The following is a 21,513-nucleotide window of genomic DNA, read 5'->3' on the forward strand; positions in this document are numbered from 1 at the left end:
ATTGATTTACTATTGTTCTTCCACATTCACAACAGATGGAAGGAATTTCTTTTGGCTTTCTTTTTGCATTAGACCTGGTCATTGCCAGTGTCCTGTAGGGAAAGAGATTTGCAGAATTCTCCTGGAGCATGAGCTGGAATCTAAAGTGTACTGCTTGAAAAATGAACAAAGACCGTTCACTGGGCTATTTTCGATACATACTGTATAAGACCAGCAGAACACATTCGGCTATCACTGCGGGTTGCATTTGAGGCGATATAAACTGTGTGTGTGTGTGTGTAATGCCAGGAGGAGGGTAAATCCTTTCCAACAATGGCTAAGTGTAAACAGCTTTTTGGACTGAATATCTAGCCCTTGGGTGGTTTCCTCTTATATCTGGGTTGTCCGTCAAGCCTCTGTGGCTGTCCTCAGGCAACTGGGCAATGGGGTTGCTTCATGCCTGGAAATACATGAAAGGTATTGGAGGCAGCAGAGGCTGTACGTGGAGGATTTTTTACACCAATGCCTCCACAAAGTGCATCCCTCCAGCTGTGGCCTATTGTATTTATGTATGGATGTGTGAACAAACATCCAACAAAATGCATCTCTCCTGAACAGGAGCCTTGGAAAGCCCGTAGAAAATGTTACAGAAACATGTAGCAAATTCATAGTAATGATCCTAAATTATTTTCTTCCCTTTACTCATAATCGCTTGGTCTAAAATTGCTCATCAGCTGCTAATATTTTTGGACTCAAGGTCAGGGTGATGTTATTGAGGAGGGTCGTGTTTTGCTTCGGTGCCTCCACAGATGATCATAATGTGGAGGGACAGCGCTTTAAAAAGAGCCATGGTGCAGCTATCTTCTTAAGGGGCTTTGGGCCTGAACCAGACTCTTAATAGCACTGTAATAGTACTCCTCCCTTTGGAAATGGATGTGCGAGGCAGGCGGGTTGGGAGGGGGAGGGAGTCCCAGAACAACAGTTCCTCTGGTGACTAAATGGAGAGGTATTGTGTTTTTCTGCCCAGGGTCTGTCTCCACTTACCTGGATGTGTCACACACACTAAGTCAGACCGGTTGGACTCATTTCCTAGTCTCACATTGTCATTGCACAATAGACCCCAGACGGCACTGCAAACTCCCTGAGCCACTCCTGTGCACGGCGGCACAGCGCTACACACGCCCTCAGCCATTCACAGATGAGGGAGGGCTGACTTTCTAGTGTCCTCTCCTCCTGCTGGTGATTCTTGTATGTTAAGTGTAAAGCAAACTATTTCCAGCCCTTTTTAATGACAGTCATAAAGTTCTCTCCAACTCCCAAACCTAATTTAACCAGGAATTGCCTGGTGGCTCCAATCGTTTTGAAAGCGACGTTGTTCGTTTTCTCTGCCCCTAAGTGAGGTTTGCCAAAGTTACAACTGAAGGTGAGCCAACCCCTCCTCACTCCAACCTGTATTGTCTCTATATTATTTATTACTGAATCCACCCAAGAGGTCATTAATGGTTTATATTACTGGATAATGTTAATGGCTGCTTTAAAGGTCCACTATCATTTATGATGTTCCTTTGCATTCATAACCTGCCCCTTCAAATATGAGCATATTCTATTTTTTAATTTGTCTGAATTGTCTAGAATTACAGTGGGGGAAAAAAGTATTTCGTCAGCCACCAATTGTGCAAGTTCTCCCACTTAAAAAGATGAGAGAGGCCTGTAATTTTCATCATACGTACACGTCAACTATGACAGACAAATTGAGAATGTTTTTCTCCAGAAAATCACATTGTAGGATTTTTAATGAATTTATTTGCAAATTATAGTGGAAAATAAGTATTTGGTCACCTACAAACAAGCAAGATTTCTGGCTCTCACAGACCTGTAACTTCTTCTTTAAGAGGCTCCTCTGTCCTCCACTCGTTACCTGTATTAATGGCACTTGTTTGAACTTGTTATCAGTATAAAAGACACCTGTCCACAACCTCAAACAGTCACACTCCAAACTCCACTATGGCCAAGACCAAAGAGCTGTCAAAGGACACCAGAAACAAAATTGTAGACCTGCACCAGGCTGGGAAGACTGAATCTGCAATAGGTAAGCAGCTTGGTTTGAAGAAATCAACTGTGGGAGCAATTATTAGGAAATGGAAGACATACAAGACCACTGATAATCTCCCTCGATTTGGGGCTCCACGCAAGATCTCACCCCGTGGGGTCAAAATGATCACAAGAACGGTGAGCAAAAATCCCAGAACCACACGGGGGGACCTAGTGAATGACCTGCAGAGAGCTGGGACCAAAGTAACAAAGCATACCATCAGTAACACACTACGCCGCCAGGGACTCAAATCCTGCAGTGCCAGACGTGTCCCCCTGCTTAAGCCAGTACATGTCCAGGCCCGTCTGAAGTTTGCTAGAGTGCATTTGGATGATCCAGAAGAGGATTGGGAGAATGTCATATGGTCAGATGAAACCAAAATAGAACTTTTTTGGTAAAAACTCAACTCGTCGTGTTTGGAGGACAAAGAATGCTGAGTTGCATCCAAAGAACACCATACCTACTGTGAAGCATGGGGGTGGAAACATCATGCTTTGGGGCTGTTTTTCTGCAAAGGGACCAGGACGACTGATCCGTGTAAAGGAAAGAATGAATGGGGCCATGTATCGTGAGATTTTGAGTGAAAACCTCCTTCCATCAGCAAGGGCATTGAAGATGAAACGTGGCTGGGTCTTTCAGCATGACAATGATCCCAAACACACCGCCCGGGCAACGAAGGAGTGGCTTCGTAAGAAGCATTTCAAAGTCCTGGAGTGGCCTAGCCAGTCTCCAGATCTCATAGAAAATCTTTGGAGGGAGTTGAAAGTCCGTGTTGCCCAGCGACAGCCCCAAAACATCACTGCTCTAGAGGAGATCTGCATGGAGGAATGGGCCAAAATACCAGCAACAGTGAGTGAAAACCTTGTGAAGGCTTACAGAAAACGTTTGACCTGTGTCATTGCCAACAAAGGGTATATAACAAAGTATTGAGAAACTTTTGTTATTGACCAAATACTTATTTTCCACCATAATTTGCAAATAAATTCATTAAAAATCCTACAATGTGATTTTCTGGAAAAAAAATTCCGAATTTTTCTGTCATAGTTGACGTGTACCTATGATGAAAATTACAGGCCTCTCTCATCTTTTTAAGTGGGAGAACTTGCACAATTGGTGGCTGACTAAATACTTTTTTTCCCCACTGTATGAATGGCCCAACTGGCTCAAACATTTCCATTTAGCTTTATGTGTGTCTTGCCTGTGGTCTGTTCCATCAGTGTCCACTTGTTTTATACCCCTTGTGTTATCGGAGGTTGCTGATCATTGTTTAACTGATGCTGCCTTAATGGACTTCCTGTCCTCGGAGCACAAATTAGTGCACTGTAACTGCTCTTGTCAATCAATTAATAAATAACTCCATGCTACGGAGCACTAGCAGGCTGCTCGGCCCGGCCGTTATCGACCTAGCTCAGCAGCTCTGGCGGTGGCGCTGCCAGGTGTTTGTGTGGTGGAGATTTTGTAAACCTGGCCTGGTGGATCCTGGAGTATAAGCCCTAAAATTCTCAGCCAGCCTGAAATAGTCTTCAGCTTAATGGCTATGGTGTGGCCTGGCACCGAATCCATCCCTCCACTCCCATGACATTACTAAACTCAAAGTAGAGTTGAGCCACTCAAAATATGCTCATGACTCAGGACATATGTTCTGACTTATACTCATGTACTCCACTAAAGGGCTGTCTAAACAGGATGAGCGAGTATAATGTCGATGCTATGACTGGTCTGTTGGGCTGCAATTAAAGGGATGAAACGGGAATTAAGTTATGGGTGATATCAGATGAATTTAGATGAGTTTCCTCGCAACGTGGACTGAGTCTGGGAGATAACTGCTGTGCAAACAGAGACCGATGTGCAGCCATTTCCATGAGGCTATCAGACACTTTCAATTCATCAACAGAGTATGGAGACTCAATTTATACTGTGGGGGAGTATATTAATTCCCTTTTGCAGGAAGATCATAGGTTCAGACATTGTGGCTGGAAAAATATCTAGAGCAAAGGAAATAAAGCATAGGCATATTCATAAGATAAATATCCTTATTTTTTGGATTGATAGATCCTTCACTGCAGTGATTGAGGGCTCCTCTCTAAAGACGAGCCAGCCAGTAGATCGCTCTACCAACTGTCTCTCTGTGCGCTGGGAATGGTTAACGGGAGGCTTGGCTGGGCTCACTAACAAGTTTGTACTGTTGCAGGGGGTTCTTTCTGGCCTTGTCAGTCACATCTTCAACCTGAATAAAAGCCACACCGGCAGCAGATCAACAACAAAACTGCTGTGCCGGAGGAAAGAACGCTCCCGAGCTGCAGTCAGGGGAGCATTATGTCACCTCAGACATGTTATTAACCTGCAATGCGATCATTTGCCGTACTTATTTTCTGCTGCGCTCGGATTTAATTCCTCTCATTCCACTGTCCTTCTTTCTCTCTGTTCCCTCAATCCCACTATCCCCACCTGACCTTTATCTAGACAGGTGAACTCTAGGCTGTGCTTACGTTGACGGAAGGCGTCATTAAACCTTGCCTGCTCATGTTTAGAATGGGTGTGTGATTTTAGAACAGAGGTTTGTTGTGAAGGGGCTTTGGCAGTGTGGTCCAGGATGTGAGTGTCTAGGACCCCTGCCGAGCTCTGGACATTTTAAAGGCTTATCACCTCCTGCAGACGAGGCTGTAAAACTGCTGCCTGCGCAGGAAAACATCTGGTCTGGCCTTGGAGGGGACAATGCAAACCCTTTCTCTCACAGCACTGTTTAATCGCTGCATTTATTGTGGGCCTCCATCTTTTTGTTAAATGAGAGTGGTGCCAAGCGAGTTTTGACTTGCTCGTGCTGTGTCGAGTTTCGACTCAATAACAATTACTTTTGTCATTTGTTTGGAGAGCTAAAAACAGAGGATTTTTCCTACAAAAATATTTAAACATCAAAACAAATGAAGTATTTAGATTTTTAAAAGCGAAAGCTGTCTTCCTAAAGTCTCACATTGTTACACCATAAGGTGCTATAATCAGGAGTTAGAATTGGGTGGAATGCACTTCCACCACCACCAATTACCATTCACTGACAGGTCAACCACCTACAAAATGTCTATTCAGCCTAACCTCTGGCCGCTAAATATTCTTTTTGACTTAACATCCCTATATACCAAAAAACGGACCTAGACATTTTGACCTCTCCCACAACGTTGACCAAAGCTTCTAATATCTGCTAAGATCTACTACTTTTAGTTCCAAAATAAACAAACACCTTGTTGTAAATTCTTGTGTCAGACGGTGTAGGCATATTAAAAAGTTTGCTGTTCTGCATGCTTTCATTCCAAGAATGTTAAAACATTTTTGTGTTAAACTGCTACCTCAAATGTCAAAAGGATTGAATGGTAACTCTTGTCTTGAAGCCTCAATGAATTAGTTAACTTTGTTTTAAATGGATATTGGCGCTTCTCATTGAGATTTAGTGGCTCTTAACGCTATAAAACATGTAAAACATTTATCATAATATTTCTATATTACTTAATTCCATTATTTTACTTTTTAGATTTGTGTGTATTGTTGTGTATTGTTAGATAATACTGTACTGTTGGAGCTAGGAACACAAGCATTTCGCTACTCCCGCAATAACATCTGATAAATATGTGTATGCGACCAATAAAATGTCATTCGATTTGAAGCACGGAAACCAAAATTCCAACTATATTTGAGTCCTCTCTAAATGAGTAAAAATGTGTAAAAATACAACACAATACAGTATTCAAACATGGTGCATGCAGTGGCACAGTAATTATCTACTCGACAATAGCTTGAGGCAGCAACAGGGTTGGTCAGAGGTTAAAAGGCTCTTCACTCCACTTGGAATAGCCTCAAATCAGCCATCCTAATTTCACCCTCTTGACTATTTATTGTGCCATTTAATCCTAATACCCAACCCAGGAAACCGTTTACATTTTCAAAGTGTTGTTGTGAAGCTAGGTGTTCATGCTTATATCCCAACCCAGTATTATTGTCAAACAGGTTGCCGGGCAGGGATTACAGTTATGACAGATATTGGGCCTCACAACAGTGGAGGGCTGTTTAACTCCGCACATTTAACCACACTAGATTGTTTGCTATTTCCCCCATCCATCTGAGCTATTTCAAACACAGTGTCAGTTACAATGGCCTGGTGCAGAAGACACTCCTATAAGTCTTCTCGGATCCCAAAATTGAGATCCGAACCGAATTGGATCCTATAATTTCCTACCTGACCCCTACAGGATCCGGTTATTTAAATATCTTTATATCTTTATATATATACAGTGCTATGATAAAGTATTTGTCCCCTTTCTAATTTTCTCTACTTTTGCATATTTGTGATACTGAATGTTATCAGATCTTCAACCAAAACCTAATATTAGATAAAGGGAACATAAGTGAACAAATAACACAACAATTACATATTTATTTCATAAACAAAGTTATGCAACACCCAATTCCCCTGTGTGAAAAAGTAATTGCCCCCTTACACTCAATAACTGGTTGTGCCACCTTTAGCTGCAATGACTCCAACCAAATGCTTCCTGTAGTTGTTGATCAGTCTCTCACGTCGCTGTGGAGGAATTTTGGCCCACTCTTCCATGCAGAACTGCTTTAACTCAGTGACATGTGGGTCTTCAAGCATGAACTGCTCGTTTCAAGTCCTGCCACAACATCTCAATTGGGATTAGGTCTGGACTTTGACTAGGCCATTCCAAAACGTCCAATTTGTTGCTTTTTAGCAATTTCCATGTAGACTTGATTGTGTGTTTTGGATCATTGTCTTGCTGCATGACCCAGCTGCGCTTCAGCTTCAGCTCACAGACGGATGGTCTGACATTCTCCTGTAGAATTCTCTGATACAGAGCAGAATTCATGGTTCCTTCTATTAAGGCAAGTCGTCCAGGGCCTGAGGCAGCAAAGCATCCCCAAACCATCACACCACCACCACCATGCTTGACCTTTGGTATGATGTTCTTACTGTGGAATGCAGAGTTTGGTTTTCGCCAGGCATTACTGGAACCATGTCGTCCAAAAAGTAATACTTTTGAATCATCTGTCCATAGAACGTTCTTCCAAGAGTCTTGATGATCATCCAGGTGCTTTTTGGCAAACTTGAGTCAACTTTTTGGACGTGATGGGTCCCATTATGCCTGGCGAAAACAAAACACTGCATTCCACAGTAAGAACATCATACCAAAGGTCAAGCATGGTGGTGGTGGTGTGATGGTTTGGGGATGCTTTGCTGCCTCAGGCCCTGGACGACTTGCCTTAATAGAAGGAACCATCAAATAGGGCTTCTGGATTTTTTTCCTCTTATTTCTGTTGACCAAATATTTGAGTAGGATGATTTTTTACATGATGATCATCACGTGCCAGACTGAGAGGAGCAAATAGTTCACTTTTGTCTGTAATCTAATATTCTGTAGGCCTATTATTTTACTGGGCAACATTGCAATCTATGCTATTTAAAGGTTTTGATCAACATTGATTTAGACAAAAATGTGGCTATAGCCTGATTGAGTCGCCCATCTGCATTCCAGTGTCATTTCCAACAATTGGAATTTGTAGGTCTAGGTTAGTGCTCCTACTATGACAACACTATAGTTGGATGTAGAATATTTTTAGGTTTTTAGAGATCTGTTCATTTTGTTTCTGTTGGCCACATTTTTTAGATTAGAGGATGTTTATGTGGTGATTTTAGGATGCTAGCAAGTGCTGTGTGTTAGACATATTTTGGTAGGCTATATCTATAACTCAGGTCAGACTCATTATAATTTCCTAATATTTTTTGTTCTAAATTAAATGTAGATATATCCTTTAGGCCTACAGAATTAGCCTATACAGCCTGTGATTTGTTTGGATGCGGGTTTGATTGAAAAGTAATCCTTGTCACGGCTGTGTAGGACTACTCTCGGGAGAGTTACTCAAATATTCATAAATGAAGAGAGAAGATGTCCTGATAATTCTTACACCTATTCATGCTTTTCACAATAAATAAATCGGAAGCCTTTAGGCTACAATATTTTCTGTAGATAAGCCTATGGCTATTAGTCTACTGCACACACAACATGAGCAGATTAACTTGGTCAAACATTTTCTTTATTAAAGACGATCAGAAATAATGTGTCTGTAACTCTGCATTATAGTATAGCTTATTTAGAAAGCCACAAAACTAGCGCATAAATGAGTCACTCATCTTTATGCTGTCAAATATCACACTTGACTCAAGTCATTCAACATTGACAAACTGTTATTTTTAACAAAGAAAATACCCAAATAAAATAGCCAAATAGCCTACTTAATAGGCCAAGCCTAAATTGATTAAATAAAATAATCATATAAAATAGCTCAGGTCTTGAAAATATGGGTGACCTTTTTCCCCTCCACATTTTACATTTTACATTTTTGTCATTTTAGCAGACACTCTTATCCAGAGCGACTTACAGTTAGTGAGTGCGTAATTTTTTTTTTCATACTGGCCCCCCCGTGGGAATCGAACCCACAACCCTGGCGTTGCAAGCGCCATGCTCTACCAACTGAGCTACAATGTGCATAAATGAGACAAATACAGATGATTTGCCTGTCGGTTTTTCCTCCCTGTAATCTCTTTCATTCAATTTCTTCTTCACATCAGCAAAGAACGACTCAATGTTTCAGAAACTCACTTGAACAGTTTCCCGTGTGTATCAAGAATAGTTCACCACCCAAAGGACATCTAGCCAACTTGACACAACTGTGGGAAGCATTAGAGTCAACATGAGCCAGCATCCCTGTGGAATGCTTTCGACACCATGTCCCGTCGAATTGAGGCTGTTCTAAGGGCAAAAGGGGGTGCAACTCAATATTAGGAAGCTGTTCCTAATGTTTTGTACACTCAGTGTATAGACTATGGGCTATCACTCTTATCCGTTGCATTGTCCTCCTCTCCCACAACAAGTAGCCTATTTTACCCCGCGTCACATGCAGTGCGCAATGGCTCGTTTTCATAAAGCGAAAATGCTGTTTTATCACAAAATGATATTGACACATTTGGTTTGATGAATAAGGTAAGAGAATAAAATCTAAATGTGTGAAACTTGCATTTGTTGTTTAGGAACTAAACTCTTCAAATATCATTTTGGATCCCGTCGGTATTTCACATTTTCACACAGATCCGAGAACCGTAGCCACCAAGCGGGATCCGATCTCGGGTCAGTAATCGGGTTTGGGTAGATCCGTGAAGAGCTCTAGACACTCCTCTCCTGAAAGCTTTGAAATGCTGTGTAAAGGTGGATCGTGGCCAACCCCAGTCCAAATCACGCTCCATCATTTTTCTCCCTTTTTTCCCCAGAAAGCTTTTTCTCTAATGTAAACACCTCTCTGAAATGAAGTTAAATGTCTTATACACAATGTGAGCGAACTTACTTGCCCCCTCAGCCTTTCCAAGTGAGCGTTTTGGATTTGTTTGCACAGAGGTGTCAGCGAGCATTTGCAAAGAGCAAGACAGGGCTGGAGACGTGCTGGGGTTATGCGATCAGACAAATGCTTATGGAAAGGTTATTTTCTCCATATCATAGATCTTTATTACTATTCAAATCTTGACATTTGCTGCTTCTCGAAAATCTCTGCCTTATTGTCTCCCCATGAAAGACATTGTGCAGCCCTAGCTGTTAGATAAGCCTGTTGAAAGACCCTATATAGCATTTGAACCAGGAGGAGAGCGTGATCCACACAATGTGTGTCCAAGAACACGAGAACAGTGAAGCCCACACTTTCTCTATAATTATACGCTGCTGCCGGTTCACTCTCCTTTGTACTTCATAACATGCTGCATAATAAGGGTGGAGGTGTTGGGAGGGACAGGTTAACCGAAGGAAGAGACATCTTACAGAAACATGCATAAAGCAACTTTGTAGGATCTGAAGGGATAAACAAGGACTAGGGAGACGGGTGCTTTGTTTTAAAAGATGTGAGGAGACTGATTGGGCCGTTATCATCTCTTCATCAAGTTGCCATCATTTCCAGAAGATGTGGCTGAGGTTGAAGTTCCCTGGTATTAAAGAGTGGGCTTTCTCCAATAGAAGCTTGTACTGTATCACAAGGTTGTACTTTATGAGAGAGGATAACTGCAACCCTACACTCACTGTCATCCTATCTGGCTTCATTTAGTTTTTAAATGTCTCCCACAAGAAACACATAATGTTTAATTGGAAGACAAACACACAGAAATAGGCTATTAAAAATGATCCAACAGATCATTCCGTGTAAAGCACTCATGAACCCAGGCACTTCCAGAGGGCCTGTTGGTCTCCAGTTACAGCTGAACCCAGGCACTTCCAGAGGGCCTGTTGGTCTCCAGTTACAGCTGAACCCAGGCACTTCCAGAGGGCCTGTTGGTCTCCAGTTACAGCTGAACCCAGGCACTTCCAGAGGGCCTGTTGGTCTCCAGTTACAGCTGAACCCAGGCACTTCCAGAGGGCCTGTTGGTCTCCAGTTACAGCTGAACCCAGGCACTTCCAGAGGGCCTGTTGGTCTCCAGTTACAGCTGAACCCAGGCACTTCCAGAGGGCCTGTTGGTCTCCAGTTACAGCTGCTTATTGTACTGCTAAGGTATTCTTCTTGGAGCCAGTTGGCTTAGGGGTACTGAGGAAGTGAGCTGTTCCCCCTCAATGTCCGCTGGTGAATATGTTCACATTTCTAACCCCTGAGAGAATCAGTTATTTTTTTTCTCTCACTATAATTTAGTCAGAAAGCGTTCTCTCTCGCTCTCTTGATATCTCGCTCTATCGCTCTCTCGCTCTCTCTCTCTGTCTCTCTCTCTCTCTCTCTCTCTGTGTCTGTGTCTGTGTCTTTTCTTTCCAAGTCGTGTGATTTGTGACTTTCTCTGCCATCACACCACTCTGGGGAGTGACATGGCACTTCCTTTGGAGCCTATCAACCTATGGAGTTGTTGGTTTTCTAGGCTGTTTGTATTGCCTCCCTGCAGAGTGGGCACTGTTCTGAGTTGACTACAGTTGTGAGCCCTCAGTGGACCTGTCTCTGTCAGGTAAAAGTGAGTTTGACTCTGTGGTGGCCGAGAAGACCCAGGCCATATCCCACTCCTCCTCCTCGATGATGGTGTTTGGTGTCTGAACAGGCCCGGCCAGCACACGGCCTCATTTTTTTTCACGCTGTCTGCCAGCAGAATAAGTGGAAGCAGATTTGTATTAAATGCGTGGCATTGCGAACAGGGAAGAAGTGGATTTTGGACTGCCAAGCTATCTGTGTCAGAACACGGGGTGAATCGGAGGGGGAGAGCTGAGGAGCTGGAAGCGGTCAAGAATGAGAAAAAATAGGTGCTCATTAGTTAGGATGCAAACAGGCGCCATGTTAACAGTGAATTAAATCTCCCGATTCAGCTGAAACGGAGGGTGAAGCATTGTGGCCTGTCTTGCAGCTAATGCATCATCACAGGGCTACAGAGGACAAAAAGGCCAAAAAAGAAACATATTTTCATGGGTTTTAATTGGCCTTTTCTTTGGCAGTGGTGTAGAATTCCTTCTTCATCTTATCCCCCGCGTAATGCATTACTGTCGATGTCATGCTCTTGTTTATCAAAAGCGAGGTGAGGTGTGCCCTGCTCCCCCTGCCTTTATCTGGGCCATCCTTTTGATGATGACTGCACTGCACTCACAGTGCATTGAGGCTCAATGACCAATATAGAGCATATAGAGTAAACATATTGTGGATAGAAGAAAATGTCACCTTCTATACTTTCTAAGCAATTTCACATTTTCTCATGTAAAACGGGGGCAGAAATCAGGATTTGATAAAATACTGTCCTTTTGGTGTTTTTAAAGTCAGGCACTGGGCTTTGGAGAGTGTTTTTAAATGAAGATTGATTTGTGTCCAGTTTTCAACTTTTTGTTAGGTTGACTAAACCTTTTGATTGATTTCATGGCACAGTACTGAGGTATGTTTTGTTCAAAACAGCAATGAACTTCTGTTTTTGAGTTTGAAATTGTTTTGGAATGTTGCAATTGTCCAGTTGACAGCATATTGACCCCACTTTGTGATACCATCACATTAGTATAGTTTTCAGTGTCCATATTTAGTATACTCAATGTGATTGTAAGGGCTTTGATCATAGTTGGATCTGACAAAACATTCTACCATGACTAACCCTCAGTTGAATCTCAGTGTGATAATTATTCAGAAGAACACTTCAGAGCTGATTTGTTTTCCTCTATCTAAATTAGATCATTATTCATATTTTCAATTTAGTTCAACAGATGATGGTTTTATGATTGATTGATTTTCTGTTTGCGTTTTCTACACTGTTAGTTGGCATTATTAAACAATTATTTTGTAAGGTTTTTAGTAGGCTTTATGAGCCTCTAGATTTGGCCAAAATGTACTGGTTTCTGCAGTTTCAGCACAATGACTTGGATTTCGTTCTATTTTTATATACATTTCTTGTGTTCTAGCCATGGTTGAATAATCCCTGACCACAACAATAAACCGACTATTAGTGTGTGATTTCTCGCTGTGTCTCTCTCTGGTCTAGACCGTTGTGAAAGTATTACATTGTATACGTGGGCATACCTTTGAGCAAGTGCACTTGCTTGTGGAAAAGATGCTATGCCACTTATTTCCTCTCAGAGCTATAATGCAGATCAATAGTCATTTATCTCCAAAAGCAATGAAAAGCATGTCTGAGTGGGAGAGCTATATTTCTCGTCACTATGATAATGGGAAATAATTTACCCGGGTAGTCTACAGTACAAATCAAATGCAAGCTATTATCAAAGTCTGCAGGATTGTTATTGGCTTTCTAGCTGCCATATTTGCGCTCTTAACATTATGAGATGGTTGAATGTTTCACTGAATGTTTCCCAGTTTGGCTGAACACTGCATTTACTTAGTCCCTTTAATAGGTCCAAATATTTATTCCCAATAATGAGACTTGTATTACATTGTTCAATAACTGCAAGCAGTTTGTTCCTATATCCCTCACACAAATGGCGCTGAGCGGCGATAGTTTATGTATGCGTTTGAGATAGAGCTGTTAACCCACTTTTATCAGGGATATGAACAATGTTCGCCCTTGAGGTTTATCAGCCACAATAATTATTTTATTATGTAAATGAAGAGCCAACTATTATTTCATTAGCAGACTTCCAAATTTGAGTCCTCAGATTAGTATGCAAATCATCTCGTCGGGGTCCTTGCAGACAGAGGGGATTTACAACTCATTTCTTAGCAGCTAGTTGTTATCTCGCTATTAATGCAATTATAACATCACTGACCATCACTGACCTGATGTATGCTTGCTTAAGCAATGCCGAGTGGCAGGGTGACTATCATTAAGAGGCTTTGTTTTACCCTCAACCATGACTAACGTCTGTCTACCTGGGATTTGTTCATCACTGCCAACGGTCCATACTCTGTTTTGTCAACACATGGAGGGCTTTATATTGTGCTCTTGAAGTTTTTAGTTAAGTGTCACTGAATGAAACAGAAGACAAGAACACTTCTCTAGACAAAGATGATAAATGCTTGAAAGTCTACCAGAATACCCAGGCCAGAGATGCACAGGTGCCAGAGACTGTCAGACTGGGTGTGTGTGTGCAGATTGCGTTGTGGGGTGGCACACTGGTTTTCCTGGCAGAACAAAGAAGAGAGGAGAAGGAGGTGTTTGCTAAGACGTGGGCTGGAGGGTGGCTCTGCTGCCTGTGTGTGTGGGCAGACACTTTCACACACATTAGTCCCTCAGTGCCATGCATCCAACAGGCCGTCTCATCATCCCTTCATGGATTAGTCAAACTCACTACAACATATAGTACTCTCATAAAATAGATTTATGCGGGGGAAATGTAAGCACATCCAGAAGAGTGCCACATGATTGTCAGTAATGGAAAATGTAACATGAGTTTATATACAGTGGGGAAAAAAAGTATTTAGTCAGCCACCAATTGTGCAAGTTCTCCCACTTAAAAAGATGAGAGAGGCCTGTAATTGTCATCATAGGTACACGTCAACTATGACAGACAAAATGAGGAAAAAAATTCCAGAAAATCACATTGTAGGATTTTTAATGAATTTATTTGCAAATTATGGTGGAAAATAAGTATTTGGTCAATAACAAAAGTTTCTCAATACTTTGTTATATACCCTTTGTTGGCGACGACACAGGTCCAACGTTTTCTGTAAGTCTTCACAAGGTTTTCACAAACTGTTGTTGGTATTTTGGCCCATTCCTCCATGCAGATCTCCTCTAGAGCAGTGATGTTTTGGGGCTGTCGCTGGGCAACACGGACTTTCAACTCCCTCCAAAGATTTTCTATGGGATTGAGATCTGGAGACTGGCTAGGCCACTCCAGGACCTTGAAATGTTTCTTACGAAGCCACTCCTTCGTTGCCCGGGCGGTGTGTTTGGGGTCATTGTCATGCTGAAAGACCCAGCCACGTTTCATCTTCAATGCCCTTGCTGATGGAAGGAGGTTTTCACTCAAAATCTCACGATACATGGCCCCATTCATTCTTTCCTTTACACGGATCAGTCGTCCTGGTCCCTTTGCAGAGAAACAGACCCAAAGCATGATGTTTCCACCCCCATGCTTCACAGTAGGTATGGTATTCTTTGGATGCAACTCAGCATTCTTTGTCCTCCAAACACGACGAGTTGAGTTTTTACCAAAAAGTTATATTTTGGTTTCATCTGACCATATGACATTCTCCCAATCCTCTTCTGGATCATCCAAATGCACTCTAGCAAACTTCAGACGGGCCTGGACATGTACTGGCTTAAGCAGGGGGACACGTCTTGCACTGCAGGATTTGAGTCCCTGGCGGCGTAGTGTGTTACTGATGGTAGGCTTTGTTACTTTGGTCCCAGCTCTCTGCAGGTCATTCACTAGGTCCCCCCGTGTGGTTCTGGGATTTTTGCTCACCGTTCTTGTGATCATTTTGACCCCACGGGGTGAGATCTTGCGTGGAGCCCCAGATCGAGGGAGATTATCAGTGGTCTTGTATGTCTTCCATTTCCTAATAATTGCTCCCACAGTTGATTTCTTCAAACCAAGCTGATTACCTATTGCAGATTCAGTCTTCCCAGCCTGGTGCAGGTCTACAATTTTGTTTCTGGTGTCCTTTGACAGCTCTTTGGTCTTGGCCATAGTGGAGTTTGGAGTGTGACTGTTTGAGGTTGTGGACAGGTGTCTTTTATACTGATAACAAGTTCAAACAGGTGCCATTAATACAGGTAACGAGTGGAGGACAGAGGAGCCTCTTAAAGAAGAAGTTACAGGTCTGTGAGAGCCAGAAATCTTGCTTGTTTGTAGGTGACCAAATACTTATTTTCCACCATAATTTGCAAATAAATTCATAAAAAATCCCCCAAAAAATTCTCAATGTGTCTGTCATAGTTGACGTGTACCTATGATGAAAATTACAGGCCTCTCTCATCTTTTTAAGTGGGAGAACTTGCACAATTGGTGGCTGACTAAATACTTTTTCCCCCCACTGTACAGACGTTGAGTGGAGGTATTTCTCTGGAATGTTATAGCAAAACTGCACATTCCATGTTCATGACTGAACCATTTTGTTCATGAGTACTCATGCGTACACTGCAGTGTTTTCTGAGTTTATATGTCCTGCAGCCATTTTCGGGTTGTACTGTATAGGGGAAAATTGTGTTAATCTCATTATTGGTGACATTAGGCTACAGTGACAGGTGAAGTGATTAACAACTACATCCAGGGAAAGATTTAGGTATGGCGATGTAAATGGCACTTCTGTTAAGAGAAGTAAGCATCACAATGTAACTCCTTGTGGTAAGCCTTCTCCAGCTGCTGGGCATAATCTAAACCATACCAAGGCCTCTGTCACATTCACTAGTCGGCAGGAAGAGGTACTCACATGTTTTGGATGTAGTAAAGGAAGCCCTAGTGCTACAAGGTTCTTATTTTGTCAGTTGCAGCTCTTCAGATTTGCATATTGAAGCTGAGGTAGATTGGTAGAAATGGAAGGATCTTTTTACAAGTGATAAATGGTTTTTGGTGCTGCAAGGCATTTTCATTTGCATGTATTACCATCTACTTCCAGTCATTGCGTTTACGCTAGTTAGCATTGGCTTGTGAAACTACCATACTGGACACAGAGACATAAAGTTTGAGTTCATCTGACTCTGGGGAAGTAGATAAAGGGATTAATTGCCAAAATCCCGAAAGTATCCCTTTAATTCTGAATCACTCTGTCTGTAATGTGATTTTTGCTCTATGTCAATGGTAAATTCCTGTATTACTCAGGATATGTTGTCCAGGGACACCCTGTCTGGAAGTGACTCTAGCTTTGATTTCTTCTCAATTCTAAGATGTAGCCTAGTCTATCTCTTGGGTTTTATTCCACCTCCCTTTAATTAACCATTGGAAATATGAGTCAATGTAAACTGCAATACAGTGCCCACTTGATGTTTATTCTGTAATGACTGGTGTTTGTGTTCAATGTAGATGCTTTTGAGGTTATGTTATCTTAGAAAACACAGTGTATCATCCTGTGGGAATTTGAATATTATTTATTTGAGCTACAACCCTCTGGTAGGCAGTGCTAATTAGCATCTACTTTTGTCCTGGAATTAAAATGCAAATTATGATATTTCTGTGTGACATCACTCAGAGGTTGGAAAGATCAGCGGTTGTACCCAGATAGGGTGACCTTTTTCCATTTATGAAGAACTCTCTCTTGGTAATGAGCAGAGAGGTACAGGTCATTTATATGCGCCTTTCTGGTCATTGGGATTTTAACCTACAATTAACCGTGTTCAAATTTTAACATTAAATATAGACCTGGCAGTTCATATACATAGCTTGCTAGAAAACTCAGAGGAAGAATACTGCCGAATACAATCCTCTTTTCTCAACAACCGATGATTCATCCAGAGGACTTGGAATGAGTATCTCCTCCCATAAGCCATCAGTGACCTCAGGTGGAATTGGCAACATGTATTAGGCACCCATGTCAAAGTCATTAGAGGCCTGTCTCTCCACTCCGCTCCGGTCAGGCCCTGTGACATGTCGACTTTCAGGCAGGGCCTGCAGGAGGGCCTTTGTTTTTGCACACCATCTCACAAATGACTGGCTCCGAGTTATGCCTGAAACCCAAAAAAAGGAGAACGCTGTGTGACAGAGCTATCTAGTGGCATGGCCTCCTCTTGCCTACTCACTTGTCAGATCTTAGCACATGCTGCATTACCCAACAGAGGAGACTATCTGGGTAGGAAGGGAGGATAAAAGGCCTATACTGCCTGGCTGGTGATCAGAGGTACCACTGGGCTCACCTGTTGCAATTGGGGGTAATTCATTAGTAAATTAATAAAGGGCACAATGTTATTTACCGGCAATATGGAGTTAGCTGAGAAAATGACCTCATGTTTTTCTCTTTGTCCTTCCAGGTGGCTGTACGTTTGACGATGGCCCAGCCCAGTGTGACTACCAGCAGGATCCCTACGACGACTTTGACTGGACCCATGTCAGCGCACAGGAAGTGCCATACTTATCATCTGAACTGCCTCAAGGTGAGACTCTCTGCCACCATGCCCATAAACCTAATGGACGCTGTCCCCTCCCTGCATTGTGTTAGGCAAACATGACCAACGCCACTGCACCAGGTTCTAGACTCCTTTTTCTCCCCTCCAGTGTACTTAATGACAACGGCTGAAACAAAAGCAACACAGTTAACTTGACATTTGCAGCTAAATCGGCAGGGCAATCTATTTAGTGCTTCCATCGCAAAAACAAGCAAAGAAGAATATTGGGCTAATGTATAAACTCACCAGAGTAAGTGGAGGAGCTAATGAGGGAACTGCAGACAGCTGCTAATTTCGGAGACAAGGAAGGAATGTGAAACAATGGATAGGTATAAGGAAATTAATCTCAGGGCCTTGCTGGTCTTCTCTGTCTTTGTTACTACCCCACAATACAGTCTTAATTCCAACGTTTCGCAATTGTAAGAAATATAAAAGTCATTTAATTTCCTGAGAAGAGAGAAAAAGCTTTGTGCTCAGCAGCGAAAATGTGCTATTTAGGTTTGAAGACTGTCCAACACAATGAAGGTTTTTAAATAATATCAGGGAAGGCAGCGTGGTAAGTGGAGAGCATGGGCCCTGTGACCTTGTCTATTCACCTCTCCACAGCTTAATTGTTTTTTTTAGACAGGAATGATATGCGTAGGATTTTAAAGCATTTCACTTTCAGCTAAATTTCCCAATTAATAAGATATTAGGTAATTAATCATGCAAGAGAACAGAAAAGGTCATCAGCAGATTGTCTGAAAAAGGTTGTGTCCCATTACAATGTTACACAATGAGGCGGCCTTTGTCTGGCCCAAAAATGATGGCTGGGCACTTTTTACTGTAAGCTATAAAAATAAAGAAAGTCGCACACTATAATTAAAAGCCTCTGATATCAGAGGGGAGAAACTAATGAAGCACCAGTGCCGGCATATCGCTCTCCATCTCTCGCTCTCTCTCTCTCTCTCTCTCTCTCTCTCGCTCTCTATCTCTCTCTCTCTCACGCTCACTCACACTCACACTCACACACACACACACACATACCTACTCATTCAAAAATCTCACATTTGGACTCCAGACCAAAGGACAAATTTCCATCGGTCTAATGTCCATTGCTCATGTTTCTTGGCCCAAGCAGGTCTCTTCTTCTTATTGGTGTCCTTTAGTAGTGGTTTCTTTGCAGCAATTCGACCATGAAGGCCTGATTCACACAGTCCCCTCTGAACAGTTGATGTTGAGATGTGTCTGTTACTTGAACTCTGTGAAGCATTTATTTGGGCTGCAATTTCTGAGGCTGGTAACTTTAATGAACATATCCTCTGCAGCAGAGGTAACTCTGGGTCTTCCATTCCTGTGGTGGTCCTCATGAGAGCCAGTTTCATCATAGCGCTTGATGGTTTTTGCAACTACACTTGAAGAAACTTTCAAAGTTCTTGAAATGTTCCATATTGACTGACCTTCATGTCTTAAAGTAATGATGGACTGTCATTTCTCTTTGCACAAATGAACTTTTAAGAAGGCACACCTGTTCATTGAAATTGATTCCAGGTGACTACCTCATGAAGCTGGTTGAGAGAATGCCAAGAGTGTGCAAAGCTGTCATCAAGGCAAAGGGTGGCTATTTGAAGAATCAAATATCAAATATATTTTGATTTATTTAACACTTTTTTGGTTACTACATGATTCCATATGTGTTATTTCATAGTTTTGATGTCTTCACTATTATTCAACAATGTAGAAAATAGTAACAAATAAAGAAAAACCCTTGAATGAATAGGTGTGTCCAAACTTTTGACTGGTACTATATATAAACTCCCAGTCATTTATTGGGTAAACCACCAACATTTCGGCATCACTGTGCCTTCTTCAGGGTGGCACTTTTTACAACACGACTTAACCAGAAATATCTGGTTTAAACTTATCTCGCAATACATTGTCTTTTGTGAGGTAAGAAATTAGAGGAATTTATTATGGGCTAAAAACGACATTGCACTTGTAGTGTTAACAGATGGCATGAGGAAATCGCAATAGCATAGCCACATGTCAAACAGTGATAGTTCTGGCTCTGAGGATATTTGTCTTAACATTGTTGGAGGATGACACATTAGTCTTTTGTTTTCATTTGTTCCTTGGTGCCAGTTTACTGTATGTCAGTTATGGTGAATAACCTAGTGTTTCAGGTAGAGACGGTACGGCGAACAGTATAGCAGCGGTTCCTTTAATCTAAAGAGGAGTGTTGAGTTTCCATTCCAATGGGAATTAGCTCCATTAACAGGCCTCTCGGGTTGTTTGAAAACAGGCAACGGCAGTGGTAATGAAATAAAATTATTGTTTCATTCATCATGACTTCAAGCGTGAACTAAAGCAGGTGGAATGATGATCTCGCTAGCGGGAAAAAAATGCTCACCTTTTTGTAAACCTCGTGGTGTAAATGTTTGGAGGGACCTGTGTACTGACTAACTAGAATATTCCCACATCGCTGTTGCCTGAGAAGAATGCGAGGCAGTCTAGCTGTGATCCTCCATTTTAATGGGTGAAAGGACATGAGGTTGACTGCAGGACCACTCTCTACTCTCCTCCCCTTCATAACAAAGCAAACAGAGCTCCAGCATGATTTGATCAGCCTCCAATGTTTTCCAGCTAGCAACCAGATCCCGCAAATGGAATAAGCTTCATCATAAAGTAGCTTAACATACTTTCTCAGCCAGGGAGGATGAAAAGCAGACACATCAGGGAGCTTCCATGACAAGATAACAAGTGCTATTTACCCTGCAAAAACCTCCCGTTCCTTATCTCTGAAAACCACGTTTGATTGACATTCTGGGAAAGGTTCAGTCCAAGAACACTTTTCTAAACAGCATTCTCAACACTGAAGAACAAATGCTTGAGACTCCCTCGATCAATATTCATTTGGAGCTGTGCTTATAGTTTGGTCCTGGTGGAGTTAGGCTTGGCTCAGGCTTGGCTCAGTGCCAGTGTCAGGCCCTGTTGGTCTATTAAACCTTCCATTGGAGAGGCTGAGTGGGTGTACGGCACTGACTGCACCAGTGTGTCAAACCTCACGCCTCTTTCTCTGAGTGGGTAGGCCTACACCTCTCCTGACAATCAGTAGAGGCTGATCACTAATGTGGGGCAGGGCAGTGTATAATGAGGTGAAGCCTGATTTTTTGCGCTGTTATATTAGAGAGTCCTAATAGGGAATAGCATGGTTTAAATTGCCATGATTTTTATGCCATACAAGAGCAGGAGTCGTTGTTTGGCATATCAGGCTGTCTCTGTTTCCTTTGTAACTCACAAGACTGTTCTGCCAGCGGTTGAGGCCATGATGGGTGACAGCCATCTTGTGCACTGGCATGAATCTGATGACAGCCATCTTGTGGACTGCATTCATCCTCTAGATACCTGATGTTGATGTGAAGAAAACACATCCGCTCTAAAAGCCATATGTCTTTCATATTCCTTTCTTTAATGTTCCGCCTTTGGATGAGTAATTGTAAAGTAATAGGAAAGGAAATTATACACGATGTTGTCATTGTTTTTCACCCCCCTCAATGTCATACCCAGTTGCGTAACAGCAGGGGAAATTGCTTGTAACATTCATTTATTGTACATGTTGTATTGTACGCCTAAATCTAGCAACAATGTTCTCACTATTAGTCTTTCTCCAATTGTTGTTTTTATAAGCTTTTCTGAACAAAAATAATCTCAGCATGAATGCTGATATAAAAGCAACATTGGATAGAATGATAGAAAATAACTAGTACAAATGTAAGGGTTCTGCAGTTTTAGAGGGTTTGTGTGTCGTTGTGATGGTAAAGTACTATTGTCTGTTTAACCCCTGTTTTCTTCATTGTAACTTCCCAGCCCAACTCTGTGGTTGAGCCTGTTAATAAGCCTTTGGGAGAGGCTCATTCAT

The 21,513-nt window shown here is 42.1% G+C and overlaps 1 protein-coding gene across 13 annotated transcripts in view; it reads left to right on the forward strand.

Moving 5' to 3' along the window:
- LOC121548978 (receptor-type tyrosine-protein phosphatase kappa) overlaps window positions 1-21,513 on the forward strand; it is a 162,916-nt gene that overhangs the window by 42,552 nt on the left and 98,851 nt on the right. For all 13 annotated transcript variants that reach the window (XM_041860717.2, XM_041860721.2, XM_041860720.2 and 10 more), the window contains one exon: window positions 17,481-17,603. In XM_041860717.2, coding sequence (XP_041716651.1) covers window positions 17,481-17,603 — 123 coding nt within the window. The remainder of the gene's footprint in view (window positions 1-17,480; window positions 17,604-21,513) is intronic.

This window comes from Coregonus clupeaformis, chromosome 33 (assembly GCF_020615455.1).
Source record: "Coregonus clupeaformis isolate EN_2021a chromosome 33, ASM2061545v1, whole genome shotgun sequence".
NCBI classification, from domain to species: domain Eukaryota; kingdom Metazoa; phylum Chordata; class Actinopteri; order Salmoniformes; family Salmonidae; genus Coregonus; species Coregonus clupeaformis.